Below are 24,888 nucleotides of genomic sequence, written 5' to 3'. Positions count from 1 at the left end.
TGAATATTAGAACCCCCATTATAACACAAGAATCATTATGTGTACCATAAGACCTGTTGCCAAGAAATCTGGTAACAAATCCAGTACTTTGTACACAGAAACACTATTCCTTATGAAGTGAAAAAAAAAAAATTGATGCCAAGGTGGATAGGTCTGTGTAAATAATGATAAGTTGGAAGGTTTATTGTTTTAAAGGGAGGGAAGAAGTAATTTCAAAGGGCAAAAATGGATGTGTTCATCCTCTTGCTTCTGATTTTTCCTCATTGTGGATACCTACATAGAAAAACAGGATGCTGTGGACACACCCTATGAAGAAGCCAAATGATTCTTTAGTATAACTAAAACTAACTGAGATGTTTGGCTGTGCTGAGACTAGAAAGTGCTTGTGTTCTTCCTGCCTAACCCCTCCTCTGTCTTCAACCAGAAAGACCAATAGGAAAATGCTGTCCTTTACATGATTTTATTTAATGTTCAAACAGATTAACTTGGCATCTGTCATCACTAACAAATGAATTGTAGCTGAGATGCTCCAAAGCTCACAGGAGGAAGGCCAGGTTTTCAGAACCACATATGGAAGGAAAACCTTCTAGAATAAACAGTTAATTGAATGTTAAGAAGTTATTTTTCTTCTCTGAGTCTCTGGCCCATATGGATTCAACTCACTTATGGTGACTTTCCACCAATCTCCCAAGTCACAAGGTGATGTTTAAGGTGATCTTAAGGATAGCTGGTTAAATAAGGAGCATGTAAAACAGCTCTCCTTCAGCTAAGGCATGAGCAACAGGCACAGGAGAAGCTCAGTAGACTCCTTGCCCATTTTATTTCAGGTATGGAAATACTCTTAGGCATGCTAAAGCACTGCCAAGGCTCTCATCCATTCATTAGTAACAATCTTTTAATGTGCTAAATGATCTGTATGAAGAATTTCTAAAAAGATATTGCCAGGCTTACCACAAGTCTTTCCAGTGAAACAAAAAATTGACTTATCTAGTACAAATAACAAAGTGCTTTAAGAACACCTGACATTTGGAGTTTGATTCATCCTGCATTTGATGGTGGCTGTAAGGATAGAAGAGTAAAGGTCTGATGATTAATTAGTTTAAGCTGCAGTTAAATATTATTGCAGTAGAGCTCTGCAAGACATTCTACCAATGCTTCATTCCAGTGAGTTACAAGAACCTAAATTCACTCTAATTATGCTGGCTGGCTGAGACTGGCAAAGACAACTTCTGCAAAGGAGTGGAGACTTAAACTGGATGAGGAGCATGCAACCCAGACTACTACCAGTATCAGTAAGATCCTAGAACTGGCAAAAGCAAGCACGAATCAGGCCTCTCAGAATTTCTGAATAATGGGAGAAAGAGCAGAACAAACCATGTTTGTACAGTGTTCTGACAAAAAGAAGCTGAGAGAGCTTTAGGTGTAGAGCTGATGGGGAGCTGATTCGTTTGAACAAGAAGTAATCTTATGGATCTATCAGCTCACAGTAGGCCTCCTGAGAACACACAGACTCAGATGATTTTAGACCACATTTTCTTGCATTTCTGAAGAACTATGTAAGAAAGATCCAGGTAACTAGGAGGGATGTAGAATTAACTCTTGATTCTGGAAGATTCAAGACCCAGGAGCTGGTGTGGCCCAGTGCACAAGGTCTGACAACCAATGCTGTCTGGTCCACAAAGGAGCTATCCTCATGATCCCATCATGCCCTGTCTTCCCTAGGAAATCTTCACATGGGAAGAAAGATACTCAGAAAAACATGACACTGGATGATTGTAGTGGTAAAATAATCCTGCAGACTACCCCAGCAGTGAATGACCAACCTGTCAGGAGCAGCTGCTAACGAACTTAATTCTTCAGCTTACAAAAAGAGCTATGATTAAACTAAACGGATCCCAGCAGTAAGCACATGGAGACATTTACCATATCTGTATTATTCCTCTCTGGAATCACAGAATGATTCTGTAGGCCAGTCAAACCACCTGTAATGACTGCACATTGACAACAAGTAAGTGGACTCTCTAGCATACTGCAGAAGACTCATAGCATGCTGTGAGTCTACCCATCAGAGGAACAATAAGGAATATTGTGGGAAAAGAGACAGGGAGTGGCACCTTTAGCATGCCATGGATTCTATCCATAGATAGAGTTCTGTCAGTCTTGAGAAAATTCTGCCACAGAACTATGGAAGTAAGGAGAAAACAACACACAGGGCACTGAAAATCCCTTCAGCAACATGAATTACCGAGATTATGGATGTCTCTTCACTTACATGAATGATTAGTTATGTTTAGGACTTTCCAATAAAAGAACATACTGGAGTAGCAGGAAGATACTGTTGAACTTTGTTAGTTAGAGATGGAAAGAAACACCTTCTAGAGCACACACAGACAGAGCACAGGTTCCCATGGCACCTGGGATCCATACAACCAAATGAACAAAAAAGAGCAATCACGTAAGGAAATTTAGAGGCTGTAGCTTAGTTCATCCTGTAACATTTTGGCAAGCTCATGATGTTATTTTAGTGGTAAAAGAGGGTACTTGGAGAGCAAAACCCTAGAGAGTTTCATCAATAACAAAGCCTATACTTCTCGGAAATTCAGATGAGTGATATAACTGAAGTGACAATAAATAAGTGATGAAAATATTAAAATTCTCATGAGTCTCCCAGCTAAATCAGCTAGTGTAAAAAAAAAATGCATTGTAGTTGCAAGCAACATATATGGAAAGTTGCTCTTCTTCTCTTACATAAAACTAACACATCCATGTATAACATGCAAGTTCATTAAAATGTCATCAATGCCTTTGAACTGTACATTTCCGAGAACCCTAGCTTACAAGTTTGAAAACTTCTAAGAAGTAATAGTATGGGAACTAAGGTTGTTTTCAACTGTTTCTCTTGGTTACAAATGTATTGGAAAGCTTTGCTCAAGATGCAGTCTGTGTAACTCCTCCTTATTGTGGAATTGTTTTCTTGAGTGTGTGGGATACTAACAGCTGTACTCATGATGAGGTTCCAAACCAATGCTGTTCTCATGTTGCTTTATTCATCAGCTCAAGATTCAAATCCAAAATGCATAACTTCCCAACCTCTTTTGTAAATATTTCAAGAGTCAATTCCCAAGGAAATACAACCTTCAGGACAAAGTGACTCCCTGCCTTGTGAAAACTTCATTGTCCCCTTCACACAAGCTCTAACAGAATGACTAGAAACAGCTATTAACATGTACAGCATCTAGATATGACTGTGCTAACATTAAGGATAAGGCAAGAGACAAAAGTTGCTTTGCTAAAGACAACTAGCAAACACAAACATTTCCATGAATATACAATGAAGGAGAAATGTGCTTTGGCAGCAATGTACCCCTACAGAATTTTGCCTTTTGCATAATAAAACCAGCTGGCACAGTGCTGAGTTCATGTGAGATGAAATTAGAAACACAGGATACCTCTAGATGGAAGGGACCCATAAGGGTCATACAGTCCAACTCCCTGCTCCTCGCAGAACTACCTAAAACTAAACAGTATGACTATGAGCATCATCCAGACGCTGCTTGAACACCGACAGTCCTGGTGCTGTGACCACTTCCCTGGGGAGCCTGTTCCAGTGACAAACTGCATACATACGTACTGTAGAACCACACAGAATCTGAGGTTTGACTGCAGAGTTCACAGTACTAATGAAGAAAAGTCCCACCATCTGGCAAGCATGTGTCCATGCTCTCCAGATGTACTGCAGTAATCCCTAAGGTTATTCATGCCCTTCCTGGCTGAGACAGAAGAACCGTTTTTCATTACTATTTCAGCATTCATATGCCTATAGAGTAAGTTAACTCCTCCTTGTCAGTACATTAAAGGATGGAGGGAATGGATGATACATCTAACATTTCCAGTGAACTCTGACATAACAAATGTAATTCCTTTAAAGATTCCAAGCTTACTTTAGCCTCTGAATTCTGCCATGGCTCAGCAGCAGAAAGATTATGCCTTGTTCTAGGAAACATACCCTCCACTTTTTTTATGACCGCAGCTGCCTATATTAAACAGTTTGTGCCCTTCCCATTCCCAACAGCACAGCCTGTGAGTAGTTAAGCTCTGCAAGAAAAGGCAGGTTTTTTCATATATCAATCCAGAAAAAGAGCAGTGTTACTGCTACACTCTACTGTGCTGTATTAACAGCCTGCCTTGTTACTGTCTTCCCGAATAAGACAGGCAAGAGGACAATCCTCTTAATGCGTGGAAAGAACAAAACCAAAGAGACTCAGGTTGTTTAACGAAAGCGGGTCGCTGGCAAAGGAGATTCACCTACCAATATAAGACACACTCAAGTACAGAAGGACACAAATTAGTTTCAGTAGTGGATTTTGTCCCATTAAGGATTTGATAAAAACTTCATATTTAGTGCCACAATTCGATGTCAGAATCTTCTGTAACACATGCATACTATAGGGAAAAAAAAACAAAGCTTCAACAAGAAACAACCAACACTCGGAGCTTCCACACCTCCCCACCCTCAAACAGGGACTTTTGGTCACTGCTGCATGCAAAACCTGTGAGCTTTCCAGCAATAAAAATATTCTGTGAAGGTAAAGGGGAATGTTTTGTAAGTTCTCTTATTCTACAAAAACTGTTAGGGAGATTCTACTATACAAGAAAAGAGAAGAGATTTAATAAATGGAGAAAAAGGAGAGGTATTCTCCTTACATACTTCTGCAGATATTTACTGACGTGAGCATCAGTAATATCATCAGCAATGACAGGCAACACCTGTGGTCTTTTACAGGAAATGCAATAATCCTGCGAACTAAGCACAGGCAGAAGACCCTCCATTAGCTCAGCAGTGCATATAGCCCATAATCATTAGCCTTTTTAGGCTTACTATGATGAGGTCAGCTGGTTCAAAAGGCACTGTGCCTAAGCTCATTGACAAAGATGCAAAACAGATGTGAATATAACCACAACATGCAGCACAAAACTCTGTGCTGACAGCCATTCACATTGGGGTTTCAGTACTACGAACTGTCTGAATAACAAAGAAGCAAACCCTTAGGTACGTATTAGAAGTTACTGGTTGTTTCCACCACCTCTTCCTGATTTCTCAAGTACTGTAACTCTACAATCATCCTTTCAGGCAGATCCAGCAGGATAGCTCAGAAAATGATCAGGGAAAAAAAAAAAGAAAAAAGAAAAAAAAAAAAAAAAAGCCATAAACAACCCACAGTACATTTTCTCCAGGGGAGGACTCTAGTCCAACCTCCCAACCACAGCAGAGTATGCTATGAGATAAGACAAAGGTGCTCATGGCTTTATCCAGCTGGACACTGAACAACTTCCTTGTTCCAAATTATTATCATTGTCTCTTGTCCTCCCACGATGTATAGCTGTGAGGTTCGTTGCTCCATCTTCTTGACTTCTCTGTAGGTACAGTCAGCTGCTGTTAGGTGCCACCAAAGCCATCTTTCTACAGACTTAATAAACCCAGGTCCCCAGCATCTCCTTGTAGGGCCTCTGCTCCAGCCACCATCTGTCTTTGTGATCCTACACTGAACTTGCTCCAGCTTACTGATGTCTTTCCTGCAGTGGGGATCCCCAGAGAACACACAGTATCTGGAAGTGATTTCACACGTGCTGAGCAGAGAATAAACACTTCCCTCACTCTCTGGGTCATGCTCTCACTCATATAGCCCAAGGTGCTGCTGGCCTTTGCCCAGCTCAGTGCCCGATGGGGCTGTGGGCTGTCTCTGCAGAGCTGCTCCCCAGCTTCATCACTGTAGAACTGTGCTTTCTCAGGGGCAGGATTCGTGGTCTGTCCTTGCTAACTTTCATCAGGTCCCTCTCCATCCATTTCTACCAGCTAGGTTCCCCTGACTGGCAGCTCTGCCCTCTAGCATACTAAAATCCTCTCCTCCAGACCACTGATAAATATGTTAAACAGGACAGGTCACAGAAGAGAACCCTGAAGTACTCTGCTTTCCTACCAGCTCATTAACCAACAAATAGCCCTTGAGCCTGACCACCAAACCATAATTTTACCTATCTGGCTGTTCATCCATTCAGATCATGAAGTCCTGCAGTGGATACAATGATGTAGGACAGTGTCAAAAGCCTTGCTAAAATGGAAGTCAATTACACCTGCTGCTCTAACCTCATCAACAGATTCAATCATTTTATCACCCAGGCAATCAGGTTGGTTAGACATAATTTATTATAGTAGATCCTCCATGATGCTGTTTAGATTTGGATTTCCTTTCTTACACTAGTTCTGCTTTTTCTCTCTTGCAAACTGTTCTGTGAATTTTAGAAAGTGAGAAGTGCTCAGTGTGGTTGTGATACTTGGCTGGGAAGGGAAAGGAAGAAAGCAGTTTCATAACTTTATGATAGTATTCATAGAAGTAAAAAAAATTATAAAGGAAGAAGAAACTGTAATATGCCATAGAAACAGACTGCTACTACAGAATCACAGAATAGTTCAAGTGGGAAAGATCTTGGGCCTCTTTCATTTCCCCACAAAAGGAACCAGAAGACAATGTTTCTTCTACTTCAAAACTGATCTGACCATTCAAGTGACCATAACTTAAGTAAGATCTGTTCTAACAGGACTCTCAAATTTCTTCAAATAATGTTAAGTACCCTAGCTCTGTCACAGTCTTCCAGAAGATCTTCAAAACACACAAAATGTAAAGAACAATTTCCTGTCTTATTGATTTGTAAGCAATCTAAGTAACTTAGCAGAAGATTATACTTGAGTACACAGAAAAAGCAGAATTTTAAACACACTGTTTTGAAATTCTGTGCCAGAAAAGTTTTCTTCGAAACATTCTCCATGAGGGTCACACATTTACAAAACATCCTTTGATGGAAGAGGTTGCTCCTGGGCTGATACCAGCTGTGCTGTCCAGTACAGGCAAAACATGTTCAAACACACCAATCCACATGGGAGCCTTTCCAGGCTGAAGCATAAAAAAAGACTCTGCATAAGCCCTTGAAAGAAAAGAGGCATTTATTTTACATTTTTTTTTTTAGTAGTCAAGAAGTCTTCTGTAAGTCTTCTGACTTGCTGTAAACTTCTCGGACTATTTAATATGCTTTTGGACCTCTCTTTACCATTTTTTACTAGATAGACAAGTACACACAGAACATATATGGCTATTCTTACTATTGCAATGTTATCTAAAAATCCAGAAAAAAATTCCCATCACAGTGCTCAACAACTTTGTGTTATGCTTCAAACATGTTAAATTATACTCATGAGGGTTTTATGCAGTTGTCCTTCTGCAGCATTCCGGAACAGAACTTGTCCTCCTGTTCCATCTAATTTAAAAACTACCTGTATGTGACACGGGACTCAGTTTGACAGAGGTGTCTTAAAAAATTCACAGCAAGCCTATTCCAGATGAGAAGGTCTGCTGAAGGAAGATAAAAAGACTGAGGTCACAACTAGCCTAACTTGAACAAATCACAGTCACAGGGTGAATGCAGTATCACCCATGCAGAAAGATGTGCTTGTAACTTGAAGAAGTCTTTCTGGAAGACTTCTTTACAACTTAACAGTAAAGGATGTACATATTAAAAAAAAAAAAAAAATACACAGCACCTATCCTGCTTCTGGCACCAATTTCTTCATTAAAACAGAAAACAAAACAGAAACAATAAAAGAAACAATAAGCTACAAACTCACAAGAAAAGACAGATTAAAAAAAAATCCATGCAGGATTTGTAAATGAAGAATTCAAGGAAATAACCACAGAAGTGGAATGTGTCGTGCTGTTCTCCATGGCCAGAAGTGTTTTTCTTTAACTGCTACTGCTTGTGAAACAGCAATAAAAGGCCCAATCACTAATTCATCCAAAAACTTGTTTCCATGTTTACAGAGGAAAAACTAAGTTTTACAGGAAAAATCAGCAGCAGAACTAACACTCAACAATACACCCCTGAACAAAAACATGGGAAAAGCTCAGTGCTTCAAGAGGAAAGAAGGTCTCCTTGGGTCTGCATTCCCTGGTTCAGACCCAGATTTAGACCACTGACTCTCAAAAGCACTGTTCCTTGCTGGTACCAGGTCCTGGGAACTACTTGCAGAAGAACATTCAGACCTCCTTTTTCCACCTTCCCATAAACCTGTATCAACTTCTGTGCATAGCTTGACTTAGAACACAGTAGCCCATTATTCAAGCTTCATCATGACCTTGCGGTTTCCCTCTATTATAACTGTGTTTTAAATGGAAAAGAGCAATGTTTATTATTTGTTAGTGGAGATAATTTGCTTCTCTAGTGCTTCCAGGTAGGAGTGAGAGACATAAGCAAACTGACCTAAGCTGAGAATAAAGAGAGGACCTCTTCTTGGGCAATTCCTACCAAATAGCCAACTCTTTCTTTGTTTCCTAATTCTCACGACGAGATAGTAACTCCTAAAGCAGTGTTGCTCCTCTCTAAGCAGGAAGAGAGAGCAACCCACCTGATAATAATGAATAAGCAGAAATCCAGCCTTTGACTTAATTGGACAAACTTTGCCAGGTAGCTGGGCAAAATAACTGTAAGAAGACAGCTATCTGAGTTAATATTTTTCATCCTGTGTTTATATCATTCATTGCTGCTTACAATTTTTGGGGCTCCTGTCCCCAAAGAAATGACTATACAGAGCTATTTAAGCAAAGCTTCCTGCCGTGCTTCAGACAAAATGAACCCCACTCTAAACCAGCACTGTGAATTTAAGAGTTTCTGGCTGCAAGGATCAGCCTCCTTCCTGAATCCAAGCTAGCTTGTTTAGAGCTCATCACACCTCTGCCCTTCACTGCAGGAAGGCATTTCTTTAAACAAGTCAGAGCAGTCACTGTCATTTGCAGGTTCCCTTAAAACTTTGTAGGTCATTAGCTAGCATCTCAGTATTCCATTTCCCTTCCCGTTATGCAGACATCAGATAAATCAGAATACAAGGATATGAGAAAAGAATAGCATGCTGAACGGGGTACACAGCTTCGCATTCCCCACAACAAAAAGTACACCAACCTAAGGGTACATGTTGCCAGAGAATTGAAGTCTGCAGACATACTGCCACAATCTTGTTGATGTTGGACAATATAAACTCAGATGTTTCCTGTCAAGTGTTATGCACTCCCTACAGTGTGTATTAGTATATACCTGCAGTCACTTCTGGCAAATACATGTAAATGTTAAACATCTTCAGTGAATTCTCTTGTAATCCACCACTGCATTTGTTAGTGGCGCGTCCCTCAGCAACATTCAGGGTCCTCTGGATTGTTGCTTCCTTCTGTTTAAATTTAACAATGCACTGGGAAAAACTATTAAACATCACACACACAAGTGAAAAAACATCAGACTTTCTAAATCCTTTATTTCAAGTACTGTGTATGATTTTTTTTAATCACTAAGGAAAAGCTCTAGTACAAAGACTTAAGCTAAACTGTGGCCACACAAAACAGACACGACATAAGAAGTGGTTTTCACTTGTTTACTAGCACAGCCTTCAGGAGAGAGGCCCATGGCCTCAGAATACAGCAGACAATTGGACAGGAATTTGTCCAGTTCCCCCATGTAAGAGCTATACTTATTACCAAGGTCCAGAAGCAGGCCAAAACAGACAGCTGTATTACACTACAGGAAGATTAATTTTGTAGACACAAATCAAGTTACACCTTTCAGATAATAGCGGGGCTCTGACAACCAAAGAAGTGTTATCCCAGAGAAACTGTGATGACACCATTAAATACAGTGAAGTATTTCTAGCAGAATCCATCTTTCTCCTGCGAAAAAAAGTTAAGGGATGTTCACACACAAAAAACCTTTTGACCATCATTATCTCTGTTCCCCTACTCTAGTAACATCTATTAGAAAAAGATTTCCATCTGTTTTAATTTTTTATGGAGTAGTGACTTATTAAATCCTAGTTAGATGTGCTTGAAATTGCCATTTCCTAATTTGTTCAGGAAGACTACCAAGTGAAATACTTAAGTTTCTTTTCTTTTCCTAAGCATTATTTCTGTTATCCTACTGCACCTACTGCATTACAAACATTGCCATGTCCTTTCCGACCATCTTTATTTTATCACTGTTTTCTCTATTTCTGGTGTTAGAACAGCAAAATACAGAAAAAAAATGGAATAGCAGCACTCAAGAGCACGGTAAAAATCACGTACTCTGTTTATTAAGTGTGCTTCCCTCCCTTGTTAATCATTCTTATTCTTGTCCATACTATTACATGATGTAGATAACAGTTGGCCTGAAAGTCCTTTTCCTTTATTTATTTCTTCTAATTCACTAACAAAAAAAGGCTTTTCAAAATATTTTTAAACAACCATTCCCATGGAACCGAATGGTACTGCCCATGAATTAAAGGCCAAATTATAACTAACTCAAACTGTCATACTTCAAGACTCTATTTAGCAAGGTAAGTGGGATATGTCTAAGAAATCCATGGATTTAGGCTGGTAGGAACAAGAACCAAACGTACCCCTTTATCTTTGTATAGAAGGAGGTCTGCTATGTACTGACTATATCAAACTGGATAAATGCTGTCTTGAATGACTGACAGTTTACATACGAGTGAAACAATTAAGGGATTTGTTTTACATGTTGTACTAGGCATATGTGGCAGGGTTTGCCAGTGGGGAGCTGCAGGGGACACCTCTCTTAAGAAGAGGCCAGAGCAGCCCCATGATGGATAAAGCCAGTTTCAGTCAGCTCCAACAGATCCACCTCACAGGACACAGCTGATCCCAGGAGCCCATCTGGGAAAACATACTTTAAAAAGGACAAAAAGCTGCCCAGCAGTGACAGCTGAGGAAGAAACAGCCCTGTGAACACCAAAGTCAGAGAAGAAAGAGGGGGAGGAAGAGGTGCTCCAGGTGCTGAAGCAGAGATTACCCTGCAACACATGGAGAGAACCACAGTAGAGCAGATGGACATTTTCTGACAGGAAATGCAGCTGGTAGAGAGCTCACTCTGGGCCAATTTTTTTCCTGAAGGACTGCAGTCCATGAGGAGAGCCCATGCTGGAGTAGGGGAACAGTGTGAGGAAGAAAGAGGGGAGCTGTTACAGACTGATCCCAACCCCATTCTCCCGTCCCCCTGCACTGCTTCACATGGAGGAGGTAGAATAATGATGGAGTGAAGCTGAGCCTTGGGAAAAAGCATGGGGTGCAATGTATTGGTTTCATTTTTGTGTTTTCTGTTTATCAGTGTCCAAATCAATTTTAAATTGCAATAAATTACATTAATTTTTCTCAGCTCAAGTTTTTTGCCCATAACAGTATCTGGCAACTGACCTCCCTGTATTCATCTCAACCCATGAGCTCTTTCATCCTATTTCCTCTGTCTGTCCTGCTGAGGAGGGGGAGTGAGAGAGCAGCAGCGTAGGTATCTGGAAGCCAGACAGCCCAGGTCAACCCATCATAAATATCTGCATGCATATTTTTATGCCCATTTTAGAAGCTTCTAAAAAAATCTTTAGCACTGGTAAAACTAAAATAATTAATAGTTGTAAAGAAGGCAAAAGCCAAGCAGTTTTTGGAAGTCATGCAAACAGAATAGATTACTGCTAACATTAGATGATAATCTGCAACATTTCACTCAAAACGTTTTACTTTATTTCATTAAAATCACTATTTGGAAGTTCATTTTGACCAATACCCACAGGCTTTCACTTTCAGATGTTTCACTCACCTTAATAATTCATATTTTTGACTATAACTAGCACTACGTAAAACAAGAGTCTTCTAAAGACAAGAGAAAGGTGAGGGATGAGTGGAAGTCTTAAGCAAGGAAGACCTATTCTCAGTAGAGGAGGAATACATCGGGGAACACTTAAAACTAAGCAGACATACACAAGTCCATGACATCTGTGGCACTGAGAATCATTTCAAGGCCATCCTCTGTTATCCTCAAAAACTTGTGGCAATGGAGGGAGCCTTCTGAGGACTGAAAGCAAGCAAATATCACTCCTGTCTTCAAGGGCAGTAGGAAAGAATGTCTAGAGAACTACAGGCCAGTCAGTCTCTCCTTAATGCCTGGGAAGGTGATGGAGCAACTAATCTGGAAATTATTTCCAGATTCATTGATGATATCAAGCTCCTCCGTGAGTAGTCAGCATGGGTTTATGAAGAGGAAGTAGTGACTGAACAATCTGACAGCTTTCGACAATGAAGTGACTGGCTTAGAGAATATGGAGAGAGCAGTGGATGTCATCAGTCTTGACTTTAGCAAGGCTTTCAACTCTCTCTCCCATTATATCTTTAGAAACAAAATGATGAACTATAGAATAGATAAGTCAACAGTGAGCTGGGCTAAAAAGTGGCTGAATTCCAAGGCTCAAAGGGTTGTGATCAGCAGCAAAGAATCAGCTGGGGGCCAGTCACCCGGGTTCCCCCCTCCCATTAGGTCAACACCACGGCCAGCACTGTTTAACATCTTCATTAATGACCTGAACAAAAGGAGAGAGTGCACCCTTAGCAGTTCTACAGATGATGCAACACTGAACGGATTAATACAGCAGAAGACGGTGCTTGCATTCAGATGGTCCTCAGCAGGCTGGAGAAAATGGCAAACAGGAACCTCATGAAATTGGAATTCAGTTCAATATGGCACCTATAATCAGAATCAACCTCTCTGTTAGGCAGTTCTTCAATCAATATACTGGATTTCAGACAATGGCATTCTACAGTTTCAGTGAAAAATACCTCCAAGTTATAATTCCATTTAAGTTCACCAGTTCCTTATGTTTGGCTTCAATCAGAATCCTAGAAGACACAATGGGTCTAAGTGTTTATGATATTCCCTACTGTGTTTCAATCCATGTAGTCAGCCAATATATTGGAAAAGTTACTTTCTTAAGATGAACTACTGACTATGATTTCATGTCTGAGCTGGGCTCTTCAATGAATGAGCTGACAACTCGCACTCTAAGTTAAGCGAGTTATAAAGTTTTGGCCACCGAGATATGAAAATCTCTGGACAGCATTATGGTGTTTTTACATAAAATTAAAATTCAGGTATTTTGGATTGTCATGTGTGTAAATAAGTCACCAAAAAAAATTACCAACTTTGTTTTCCTGAAGATTTAAAAGCTACAAATTTTCAAAGACAACCACAAAATGAAAGGAAAAAAAATTCAAATGTCCTGTATACCGACTGCAAACTTTGCAATAATAAATATTTGTAAGAAGGGCTGGGAAAATATTTATATCCTTCCATCATAATCAATGCCTCGGTTTTCTTTAATAATCAGGCTTAGCTCCACAGAACTAAATAAGGCAGTAACCACCATGAGAGTATCTGTGCTCCAGAAGGTCAAGTAAACATTGTGAAGAACATAATTCAAATATTCACAGTGTTATTGAAGGGCACTTCAGTACATTCACACTTTCTGACATATTTATCAAACTTGAAGAAAAGAAGACAGACAAACATATTTAAATGTCACTGTTCCTTCACATTTTTTTGAATGCAGATACCTTGAGATTTATATCCAGAATGAACATTTATTTATGTTACATAGTATTTCAATATAATGGTAGCCTTCATTTAAACAATAAGACTTAGGAGCCTAATGAAGTTCAACAATGGCAAGTGCAGGGTCCTGCAGGTAGGGAGGAATGACCCCATGCACCAGTACATGTTAGGGGCTGACTGCCAGAAAATAGCTGCAAGGAGAAGGCCCTGGGTGTCCTGGTGGACAGCAAGTTCACCATGACCCAGCAGTGTGCTCTTGTGGCCAAGAAGGCCAATGGTGCCTGGGGTGCACTAGCAAGAGTGTGACCAGCAGGTCAAACGTTGTGCTCCCCATCTGCTCTGCCCTGGTGACGATACATCTGGAGCACTGTGTCCAGTTCTGGGCTTCCCAGTTTAAAAGAGATAAGGAACTACCGGAAAGATTCCAACAGAGGTCTATAAAGATGACTAGGGGACTGGAGCATCTCGCTTATAAGGAAAGGCTGAGACCTGGGTCTGTTTACCCTGCAGAAGAGAAGACCGAGAGGTGATCTACCAGTGCTTATTGGTATCTAAAGGGCGGGTGTTAAGAGGATGGGGTCAGACTCTTTTCAGTGGTGCTCTGTGATAGAACGAGGGGCAACAGGCACAAACTGGAACACAGGAAGTTCTATTGAACATGAGGAAAAACTTATTTACTGTGAGGGTGACAGAGCACTGGAACAGGCTGCCTGGAAAGCCTGTGGAGTCTCCTTCTCTGGACGTACTCAAAACCCACCTGGATGCGATCCTGTGTAACTTGCTTTAGGTGAACCAGCTTCAGCACGTGGGTCAGACTAGGTGATCTCCAGAGGTCCCTTCCAAACCCTAGCATTCTGTGATTCTGTGATTTTTGGATCTCTTAAACAGAATAAACAAAACACAGCAAACCCGGACCAACTACTTCTTTTAACTAGACCATCTGCCTACAAGTAAGGAATATTTTCCTGAAGACTCTGTCAAGTATGAGAGGAAGCTGCTACCTCTGAATTTTGTAATTTTTAAAAATTTCTTGAATAGGGAAGCACCCTACTATCCTTACTTTTCAAAGAGCAATCAACCTTTTAATAAAAGCTACATTTCACTTTAATATTACTGTTTCCTGATTAGACATATTAAACAGGGGCAGCAGATCATTCTTGTGTTAGTAAAGCTATGCAACCAGATCAACCAAGACACAAGTGACTCAGTGAAAGCTCTTTTTCCACACAGAATATATAAGGCCATAATATTTAGCTTAATCCTCTTAAGCCACTATTTACAGAAAATGTAGGCCTGGATGAGACTGGTTCAAAATACAGCTGCTAACACAGGATGCACATCCAGAAAATCTTTTAGGACCAGATGCACTTGTTAGAAATAGCTTTAGGTATACATTTAACCTGTCTTTAAACTAGGAATGGATTTCATAACTGCCTGCAGTCCCTTCTGGGAAATTCTGTATCATAACAGATTATATATTTCAACTGCTTAAATTAAGAGAGGGGGTTTGTTCTGTTTTTTTAATGCTTAGTACTGAACTACTATTTTATATGCTTTAAACTTCCACAGCTTAAGGAAGGCTGCTAAATTAGGCTGTAAACCATTATTTACTAAGAAAAAGAGTAAAGTTATTTGGAAAAGGAAATACCAGTCAAACGTTTGTACTCTCAAAAAGATTTCATCTATTTACTTCTTCCCTAGGCTAAATTAAACTATTTTCATCCAAGTAAATATTGGTAAAATTAGTCTAGGTAAGATCAAAATACCATCAAAGCTCGTTAAAACTGTAAAGCACACAAAGACTGTGAAAATTAGAAGCTGTTATAGAAAGACTCCACAATTGTGGAATTGCTATGGAGCACAAAACAGAGAGCTGACCAATGCAATGTCAAGGGGATACAAATACATGTTTCATCTTACTTGTCCAGGGCTGTGCTGGTAGGCATGCTCCTGCCAAATCCTCGGACACCCATCTGACAGAAGTATGGAATGCAAGACAGATTGGCAGCAATTATAGCCAACGAATCTGACGCATTAACAAAGAAACCGTTCTGGCCAAGGATCATGTAGCGGTCCTGGGGAAGAAAAGAAATGCAAAAAAAAGCAGCTTACATTCCATGTTTTGGGGAGTGGTAATTTCTTTCATTAGATCCACTGTAGGTAAGGGGAAAAAGAGCAGGCTCTGGGTTACTCGCATTCCTCCTCAGGCAGAGTAATTTATTGGCATCATCCTGGCGGGTTTATGGTCTTGCTAACACACCATCACTCCCTCCAGCCCTGCAAATCAAAGCTCCACGACATCCCCCAGCTTCAGCCTCCTACATGACACTCCAGTAGGTCTGTTCCTGCCAGGAAATGCTTGTGTAAGGGAATCTTTCTGCCAATGACACACACTATATGGGCAGTAGGAGGGTGTTTTGTGTTTACTGACAACAGGAAACAGCTTCTGTTCTTTTTTCATCTTTCTCCCACCCTGTCAGGACAGAAAGTTGTTTCTGTAATATTCTGCTGTTCATAATGTTAATAATATGACACTAAAAAATTAAAACAATCAGAGAATATGATTCAGTGCTTTAGTTAGCTAAAATTCCCTTAATTTACAATGTTAACAAAAAAGGATTCAACTTAAGTTACTACTTGCTGTGATGTCTGTATTATCTATTTATGCTGTCTCTTCCTAACCAGAGAGAAAGTGTGTTATACCAATACAAGATAAAACCAGCCTAACTCTTAAAGATTTCTCATTCCACATTCATATCCTGCTTGATTTGTAGTCATCTGCAGAGACAAATTACAACATATGTGTCTGATTTATGGGTTGCAAATGCTGTCATCTGTACCTGAAAGTAATATCACTTTCAGGTTCAAGGGCTTACTGAAAAGCAAATAAATTATACTTGCATGTCCCATACATGACCCTAGACAAAACAAAACTATGGTGAAACCTCCAGACAGATCAAAATACTTACTCCATCAGCATCAAAAGCAGCTCCAAATCCATACTCTCCACTTCTCATAGCCTCTAGCAAGGCAGTTGCATATGTTAAATTTGGATCAGGAGGTTGTCCACCAAAATCCTCAAGAGGAACACAGTTTATGGCAGAATTTGCGGGAGCTCCCAATTCATCACACAGGATTCTCCTCACATAAGGTCCCATAACTGCAAAAATAGAAATCTTAAATAGAAATGCAATCACAAAAGCATATGCTTGACATTCAAATTTTTCACAGCACCATGGAGACTTGATACAAAGCATACTTTCAGCAATTCTGTACATCTGTCCTAGCAATAAAAGAAACCAAAACTTTTACTTCACAGAGGAGTATGTGATTGCCCCCCCCAGTAAATAATCTATTCCCAAGTCAGCATTAAAAACACAGTTCCCCACTATTGAAAGTGAAAAAATAATCACTGAATGGTAAAAGATGAAAGTTTTAGTTGCCCATTATTAAGTAAAGAAATTATCATACAAATAGAGGATTTTTTATCACTAGAATAAAAATAAGATACTATTCTGTATGTCCTGGAACAAAACAACAGCTTAACACAAGGAAAAGTAAACCAATTCTTTGTCCACCAAAGAATTTCACCACATTTTAGTTACAAGCATGTAGATAATAAATAAAAATTTTCTTAAAAATAACTGCAAAGTAGCTTATTTTGTTAAGGATACAGTCAACTAATCCTATTATACATCATAATTATTATTATTTGCATTCAGTGGCTTAACAGACACCAAGAGTTGACTGAGCTTTCTGCATCCCTGAGGCAGATGTGAACAGGTCACTCAGAGGTAAAAAAACTCAGGAGAAACCACTCCATCTCACATGCTCTCTCTTTCTCCTACCTTACTCCCAAATATTGCTAAATGGAGCAACTGTAACCTGAGGTAAAACAATGTGAGAAGCCTGTATTCAAGACAGTTTAGATGCCTATTCTGTAACATAAACGGTAAATGATTCGAGTTCTTATCAAGAGTAGACTCCTGACAAAGTACTCTTTTCCATGCCAGTGTTAAACTATCAATGTCTACAGGCATCAAAGCATATTCCAGAAGGGAGGAGCTAAAACAAACTTTGGAAGACAGCTACTTCATGTATATATGTAGTCCTCTCTTATGTTGACTGTATTGTGCCTGGTGACTCACTTTTGGCTAATCTATCTTGCCCAGAAAGTCTGTTAACCTGACACCACCAAGAGAAGGACAAACCTCAACTACCTTTCACAGATTGCTCCAGTGGTTATTCACTGTTACCCATAAACACATGAGATATTATTCCATTTGAATTTGTCTGACCTCAACCTCTCACTATTGATTCTTTTTGGTATTCTGTGGAATAGAAGACTGAGAAATACTTTTTCTGCAGAAAAAAAAAATAAATCTGTGTTGTACAAACAAATATTGTATGTATTTACTGCATGTGTGCTATATATTATAGTAAGGCTACTTCCCCACCAAAACACAAAGTCATAAAGGCAATTCTCTATCACCTTGTAAATAGCATTAACAAACTGAGTTCTTTATAATTTTTTGCAATGCATCAATTTTGTAAAATTTGAGCCAGACTATGCAACTTTTTGACCATGTTTAAAGTTTTTCAGCACTCATTTATAGATCCAGACATCAGAGCTCTACAAACTATTTGAGTAACATTCTCTGCAGTGCTGCACATGACAGGAGGTGGTGCCTTCCTCATTGCTGCCTCTGCATAGTTCAAGGACACCATTTGCCCTTTTGCCACAGTGAGGCAAAACTGTAACTCCACTATGATCACTGAACAGTCACTATCACACTGTACAAGATAAAATGTCCTACAAAAGCTTTTTAAGTCCATTCAGCTCCCTTTATTGGTCTGGTTTTACAATCTCATTAAAGAATGAAACCTGGTTTGTGTGACAGCATCTTTTTTCCATAAGATGATGCTGACCAGCTTTATTTACATTTTCATCCTTCAAGCCATTATCTGTAGAAATCTTTACTTATTTTTTCAAGATGTAAAAAATACTCACTGATCTACACTTCCCCATGTAACACAACTTGTAATTTTTTATTACGGCACAAAACTGGTCCCCTTGCTGCCTTCTGTGATGCTTTCTTTCATATTGCTCCCAGTACACTCTAATTTTTTAACAGTTAACATTAGTGAGACAGAGGTCTTGGCCAAGTCTTTAAGGACTCCTGGGTGCAATTTATTCAGACTTAACTGATTTTCTGCCATTTAGAATTTACTTTTAGTACTGGCTGCCTTGTAACCACCTTGGTTACTGCACACTGCAACACACTTAAGCAGTCTCTCTTGGCAAGATGCTTGCTTCCCAATGTAGAAAGAGAACATTTATTGGACACATATTCCTTCATTTCTTTATCAAGAAAGGTAAACTTCTTTGCCTAACAAGGGACCTAACTCACTGTCGAGATTGCCTTTGTTACTAGTATAAAGTTCACATCCTTTCTTATTACCCTTAACCTTACTAAGAAGTCTGATGTTTATATGCTGTAACTTCACTGGGAAACTACTGCAGTGTGCCATCTTTATTGGGAAGGTACTGCAATACACCTACAATTTTGTCCCGAGAGCATATGATAGGTTCATACCTCCATTCATGGCATCAATCCGTATTTTAATCTGGTTGGGTCCAGTCAGCAAACTTCTGATCACATTGAAGTCAAAGATATTTCGAAGGAGACCGAGGTAGATATCCACAGAATCCACAATTTCCACTACAAAATTAGACAGGGAAAAAAAAATATCAGTACAGTTCACACATGTGGAAATACCTCTTTCAGCACACTTCCACCAGCCATGTACCTCAACTAAAACCACAGCATGCAACCTCTGCATAATACAGATTTGCTCTGAATCTCACAGAGGCAAAGTCAAAGCCTTCCACCGATTTCAGTGCAGCTACCATCAGGCTTTAAGCCTTGCAAACATCAAGCTTCTGCCTGCTAAAGATATGCAGAGATAATGCAGGTTGACAGTTCCTATTTCATTGAAAACTTTCATGAGAATATGCTATCAAATTCTTTATTTATCATTCACTAGATAACTGAACAACTTTTCAGGCTAAAAAGCTTTATTCTCAGAAGATGGAAGATATCCATGCCAAACTGAAGCCACACATTCTATTCTTCTGTCAGCATTATCTATTTGAGTAATTTCATCAGGAGGGACACATAGCCTATTCTTCTTGGTTTTGACACCTGGAGTATCTGTCTCCAGTTTGCTGTCAATCTACTGCTACACTATTGCATTTTATATTTCACCTACTTAGGAAAGTTAGGATGAGATACAGCATGTGTTTTTGCTAAGGTCTTGATAATTTAAATTCTAAATTCATAAAAGCAGAGAGCTACAATTTTGCTAGTTCTTCTGGATGTAAAACATAGAAATAAAATTAATTATTGAAAGTCAATTTGTCCTAATGAAAGCAGTTACCAAACAACTGTCAAAACCCATGCTTCTCAGTCACCTTGGAATATATTACTTTTCCTGATTAAATTAAAAAGCATATGATATGCAAATGTATTTTTATCTCATTAAATTAGTATCCTGAAAAGACTTTTTTATAATCAAAAGCTTTCTTTAGCAAAATGTACTTTGTCTCAAAATATAATGTATTACTGGAAAATAAACTGGTTTTAATTCTAGAACATTAGGAATAAGTAAGAGTTCTTCAGGCCACAAAGAGTTTTACAGTATTTACAGAAATATTGTCTGGACCTCTTCCTTGTTTTTTCAATCCTTCAGGACAAAATGTCTGTGTGTTAGCTCATTTGAAATCAAGTAAAGGCATAAAAGTATTCATATGCTTAAAATTAAACATGTGCTTAAGCACACTTGGAGCCACTGGATGTATCCCGCCTGGGTACCAGATGTGTACGCATGTATATTGCCTGTCCTGGTTTGGTGTAGGACAGAACTAATTCTGTTCACTGATTTTACTTTTGATCTCAAGCTCTTGTAATTAACTGCACTTACTGAAGTTAAAGCCATATTTTTGCAGTGTCTGCTTCTAGCAGTGGTAACGCTCCATGTTCAGAGTCACCACCAAGGGCTGGTGTGCAGACCAAGGTCACTGCTAAATCCTGTGCACCACACAGAGGGGGGCAGAAAGTAAAGGCTGCACCTGCAGGGAGGAGTGGACAGGACAGGGGACCCTAAACTGACCAGTGGGGTATTCCATCCCATATCCCTCATATTCAGCATTGAGCTGAGGGATCACAAGGGTCAAACTCTTCCTCTCTTTTGCTGCTCCTGCACTGGCCAGCACCTGAGGAGCACTCCATCCATCCTGCCTTTGATCCCGAGCTGTGTGTTCCTGAACCCAGTTCCAGAACCCAGCTCCTTTACCCAGTTACCATCTGTGGCTGAGTCCAGTCTGGGACTTTTCCCCAGGGCATGCTCCACAGCACTGGGGTGACGGTGACATATTGCCATTGGGGGCAGTTGGGTTCGATACTGGGTTTGTATATATTTGTCTATATTCCATTTTATTATTATCATTAAAGCTGTTTTACTTTTCTAATCAATAAGTCTCTCTCCCTTATTCCCTTTCTCTTCCCCCTTTGAGGGCTTAACAGAGAGTGTCTGTTACAGGTCTGGGGGCAAGCCTGACCCTAAGCCATGACAGTGCCTTACACATTTCACAACTTTTCACTCCTAGCCCAAAATTTTTATGCTTGGTGTATACCTGTAAGCAAGCCTAAGGACATATATTTGGCTAAACTATGAAGTCTGACACACTTATGAGTCAGTAACATAGCTTCCTTATGTGCAAAACAAACACAATACTCACCTATACTGCCTAATATTTTGAGAACTGGTAGTAAGGCACTTTGAAGAATTAAAATTCTGTTTAAATAATTACCCATTGGCATTCAGCAGCAATTCTAATATTTAAAATCAATGGATGCAACACACATAAAGCTACACGGCAATACCTCGGAAAGGCTTGAATTTGTTCTCCAGATCAAACTCTTGTCTTCCTAAGCGTGATAAATCAACTCTGAGATCGGGACAAATGGCATATTCCTCCAGGGTTTTGCTGATTTCATAAATTTTATCTGAAGCCAGATCTGAAGCAGGTCCTATAAGAAAAAAGCATGAGAAGAGTCTTTTTTTTCTTTAATGAAGGTTAAAGGAAGGTTAAACTTCTTAAAAAGTAAGTGCTATAGTAAACATTTTTTCTGAATGTGTTTCAGTTATCAAGGAATAAACCCAAACAAAGAACTATAGTAAATAAGATCTATTCTTTCAGTGTAAAAACAGGTTAAAACCATTTTTCTAAAAAATATAACATGGACATACAGTGTGTTACTCTCAATGTTTTGATTCACATAGTGTATTTAAATCAATCATTATACAGGGCATGGTGGACAAGGGAACCAAAAAAATCACAGCCATCTTTCTTTGGGTTTATTGCTCAAAGGCTGTCATTTGTTCCTCCACGTAGAACCTCAACATACATATTAAAGGAAAGCCTGTCTTTCAGTAGAAGTTTCTGGTGTTTCATGGGGCTTCCTGCAAATGCACATCTGTGAGACTGATTTGCATTTCATGTTATTTCTTTACAACAATAATAGAACCTAAAAGTTTTACCAGTTTGACAGTGGTGTCCTCTTACACTTTTCCTCCAGTGGCTTAATGAAATGTATCTTGGTTACAATTCAAAATACTTTAATTGCTTAACAAGAATCTATAACCTGGAACAATTACGTCACTCAGAAATCACACCTTACTTGTGCATTACTTTTACTGCCAAATCCTGAATATTGTCTCTATTTTTAAAGATAATCTAGTAATTTTGCTTGATGCAAAAATTACTGGATGGGCTATGCCGCATGTAGTGCAAGTGTGGAATCTGAGTTACAATAAAGTCCTTTCTGGCTCATCTGACTCTTCATTGCTCATATTAACACCGCACTTCCACTCTGAAAAATTACTTCCTTTATTCTCCTTTACATGCTCCCTCTCCTAATCTAGACCCTCTGTCTTTTCAGCTCACTTCCCACTCCTCTAGCAGTGCTGCTATACTCACTGCACCTTTGCCACACAAACTAGTGTGCTGCAGCTCAGAAGTGGTGCACCAAATGGTCCAAGGCAATGCAATAAGTAACAGTCACTTAACGTTCCTTTGGCTTAGAAAATCATTACTCATCTAATACATATCCATCAAAGTGGTGAGCAGTTTTCATGAGCTCCAGATGATCATTGGATTTCTGGATGCACTGTCTACTGATAATTCCAGATGAGGGGATCCTACAGTATTGCTTCTCTCCTACAGCTAGAGAAACACACTACTTCTGCCTGAGCTGGGTTTGCAAAATAGGCTGAGCAAGAATGCAGAGCAACAATTCTCGCAGTTCAAAAGCCTTGCCTAATACTTACAGACACAATTCCTCAGCTGCAACTCAAACCAACTAATTTTCATTATGACTCTGATAATGTTCATAAATAACTGAACGTTGTGACACGTTCCTGAGGAATGTTTCACATTTAAAGCTTATTCGCCTGTTTGAATTTTCTTTAAAAAGAGAAGGCATGCTAAGAAGAATGCCCCACCAACTGTTACCCATTTATGAAACAGATTTTAGGTGTATGTGGTGCTTTAAGATTTATAGAGTGCTAAGGCATCTAATAGTTTGGCTCTGGTATGTTTGTGCTGTGAATCTGGCCTTCTCACAGTCTGACCTTACACAGTCCCTTTAATCTCTCTGTTCTGCTTATAAAATCACACTGGTTTAACCTTGCCCATTCTTCAGTTAAACAAGGGACAAGGAATAAGCATCCCCTTCTTAAGTTCTCCAACCTTCAAAATGGAGAAGGAAACATTATTTTTATAGCACTTCCATTTTTTTTCAAACGGAAAGCACTCTACTTGTGTGACATATCCTAAGTGTCAGCAATTGTCACCGTGATGTTTTCTGAGCGTACACAGATCCATAACACAAAATACACACAATATACAGCATTACTATGTGTGTCAGCTTGCTAGTTTGGGAAAACAAGGCATTAGCTATATACACAAATTCTGTTGTTCAGCAGTGGAATTGCAATAGTTAAAATGGTACAATCCTCTCCCTGGCTAAGAGCAGTTATTTCCTGGGTAAACATGAGAAGTGGTTTCTTCCATACAAGACAATGACTTACACTGCTTACAGCACTTCTGAAATTCCACACTTTAAAGTGGATGCCAAGACAAGCAACACAGAAATACGAGCAAAATAGAGCTCCCTTATAGGAGAATTTATAAAAGAACTTTTACAATGATCTGGCAGACTACCTACAGCACTATAAAAATGGGATGGCAAGCCTCGTGTTTATAGAAATCTTACAGCTACCACAAGGATTTCAGTGAACATTTAATACCAATTAAACAATACCTGCCTATTACTGGAGAGGAAAGAAAGGGAAAAAAAAAAAAAAGAGAGATTATCTTCTTCATAGTTTTAACATAATAAATGAAAAATATATAAAATCATGTTTCCATAATCCTGAGACGCAATGCATTATTTAAACAAAAAAAAAGCCTACCTCCATTGGCAACCTCAAACTTGACTCCAAAATATCCTCCAGGCCCCCCAGGACTGTGGCTAGCTGTTAGAATAATTCCACCAGCTGCTTTGATCTTTCGGATGATACATGAAACAGCAGGTGTGGATAAGATACCGTGCTGCCCAATGACCAATCTGCCAATCTAGGTGGAAACGGAAAAGTACTGTGAATGGTACTTTTTTTACTTCTGAGAATTTATAAAACAACAGAGACACGCACATATAGGTATACATGCATAGGATATTAATTGTAAAGTCCTAGTACAGAACCTATTCTTTTGCAGAGAAATATACATACACAGGTTAGTTGCATGCAGCCCAGAGAGCTGACAAAAAACATTGCATCCTGGCACATTCAACCCCAGTGGCCTGTATATAGACAGTAAAGGAAGAGTATAGCTATGGCAGAGATTTGCAAAGTTGCCACTGGGCTATGATGCTGCTACCAAAACTTTCCAGGTATCTGCACAAAACAGCAAATACCCTCAAACGTCAATACAGTTTCGGGCTGACTCTGTGGATGCAGTTTGCAGGGTTGGGGCTTTAGCTAGCGTAAAAGAGAAGAGCAAGCAAGTCACCTTTCATGGAGCTGCCTTTCAATCATAGATAACACTCTCTACAAGCCACATCTCTGTTTCCAAAACACCCCTGGATGTCCTTCCTTGTCTAATGTCTTAATCCTCCTTCAGCCATCAGTGACTATTTCAGATAAAGCAGGTGTTTTTCCCAGGGCATAGCTGAGCAAGTGAAGTTCCCACCCTTCTTAAAGTAAACAAAGCTTTCAGGTGGTGTTATCAAACACTGACGCAGTATGTTTGGTACTATGTGCAGCTTCACTGCAAGGTTCCCATCGCAAGACCTTGCC

At 39.4% G+C, this 24,888-nt stretch overlaps 1 protein-coding gene across 1 annotated transcript in view; it reads right to left on the bottom strand.

Moving 5' to 3' along the window:
- Positions 1-24,166, bottom strand: part of LOC103778141 (phosphoglucomutase-like protein 5) — a gene marked incomplete at both ends in the record, with an annotated part of 33,292 nt that extends 9,126 nt beyond the window's left edge. Inside the window, 5 exons of the mRNA XM_008945711.1 lie at positions 15,385-15,539; positions 16,434-16,624; positions 19,062-19,187; positions 21,411-21,557; positions 24,004-24,166. Of these exons, the coding sequence (XP_008943959.1) occupies positions 15,385-15,539; positions 16,434-16,624; positions 19,062-19,187; positions 21,411-21,557; positions 24,004-24,166 (782 nt within the window). The remainder of the gene's footprint in view (positions 1-15,384; positions 15,540-16,433; positions 16,625-19,061; positions 19,188-21,410; positions 21,558-24,003) is intronic.
- Positions 24,167-24,888: the final 722 nt, after the last annotated feature.

The sequence above is a fragment of the Merops nubicus genome, unplaced genomic scaffold, assembly GCF_000691845.1.
Source record: "Merops nubicus isolate BGI_N331 unplaced genomic scaffold, ASM69184v1 scaffold25938, whole genome shotgun sequence".
Lineage (NCBI taxonomy): Eukaryota > Metazoa > Chordata > Aves > Coraciiformes > Meropidae > Merops > Merops nubicus.
The sequence above is the reverse complement of the archived record's forward strand: the minus strand, read 5'-3'. Positions and strand labels throughout refer to the sequence as shown.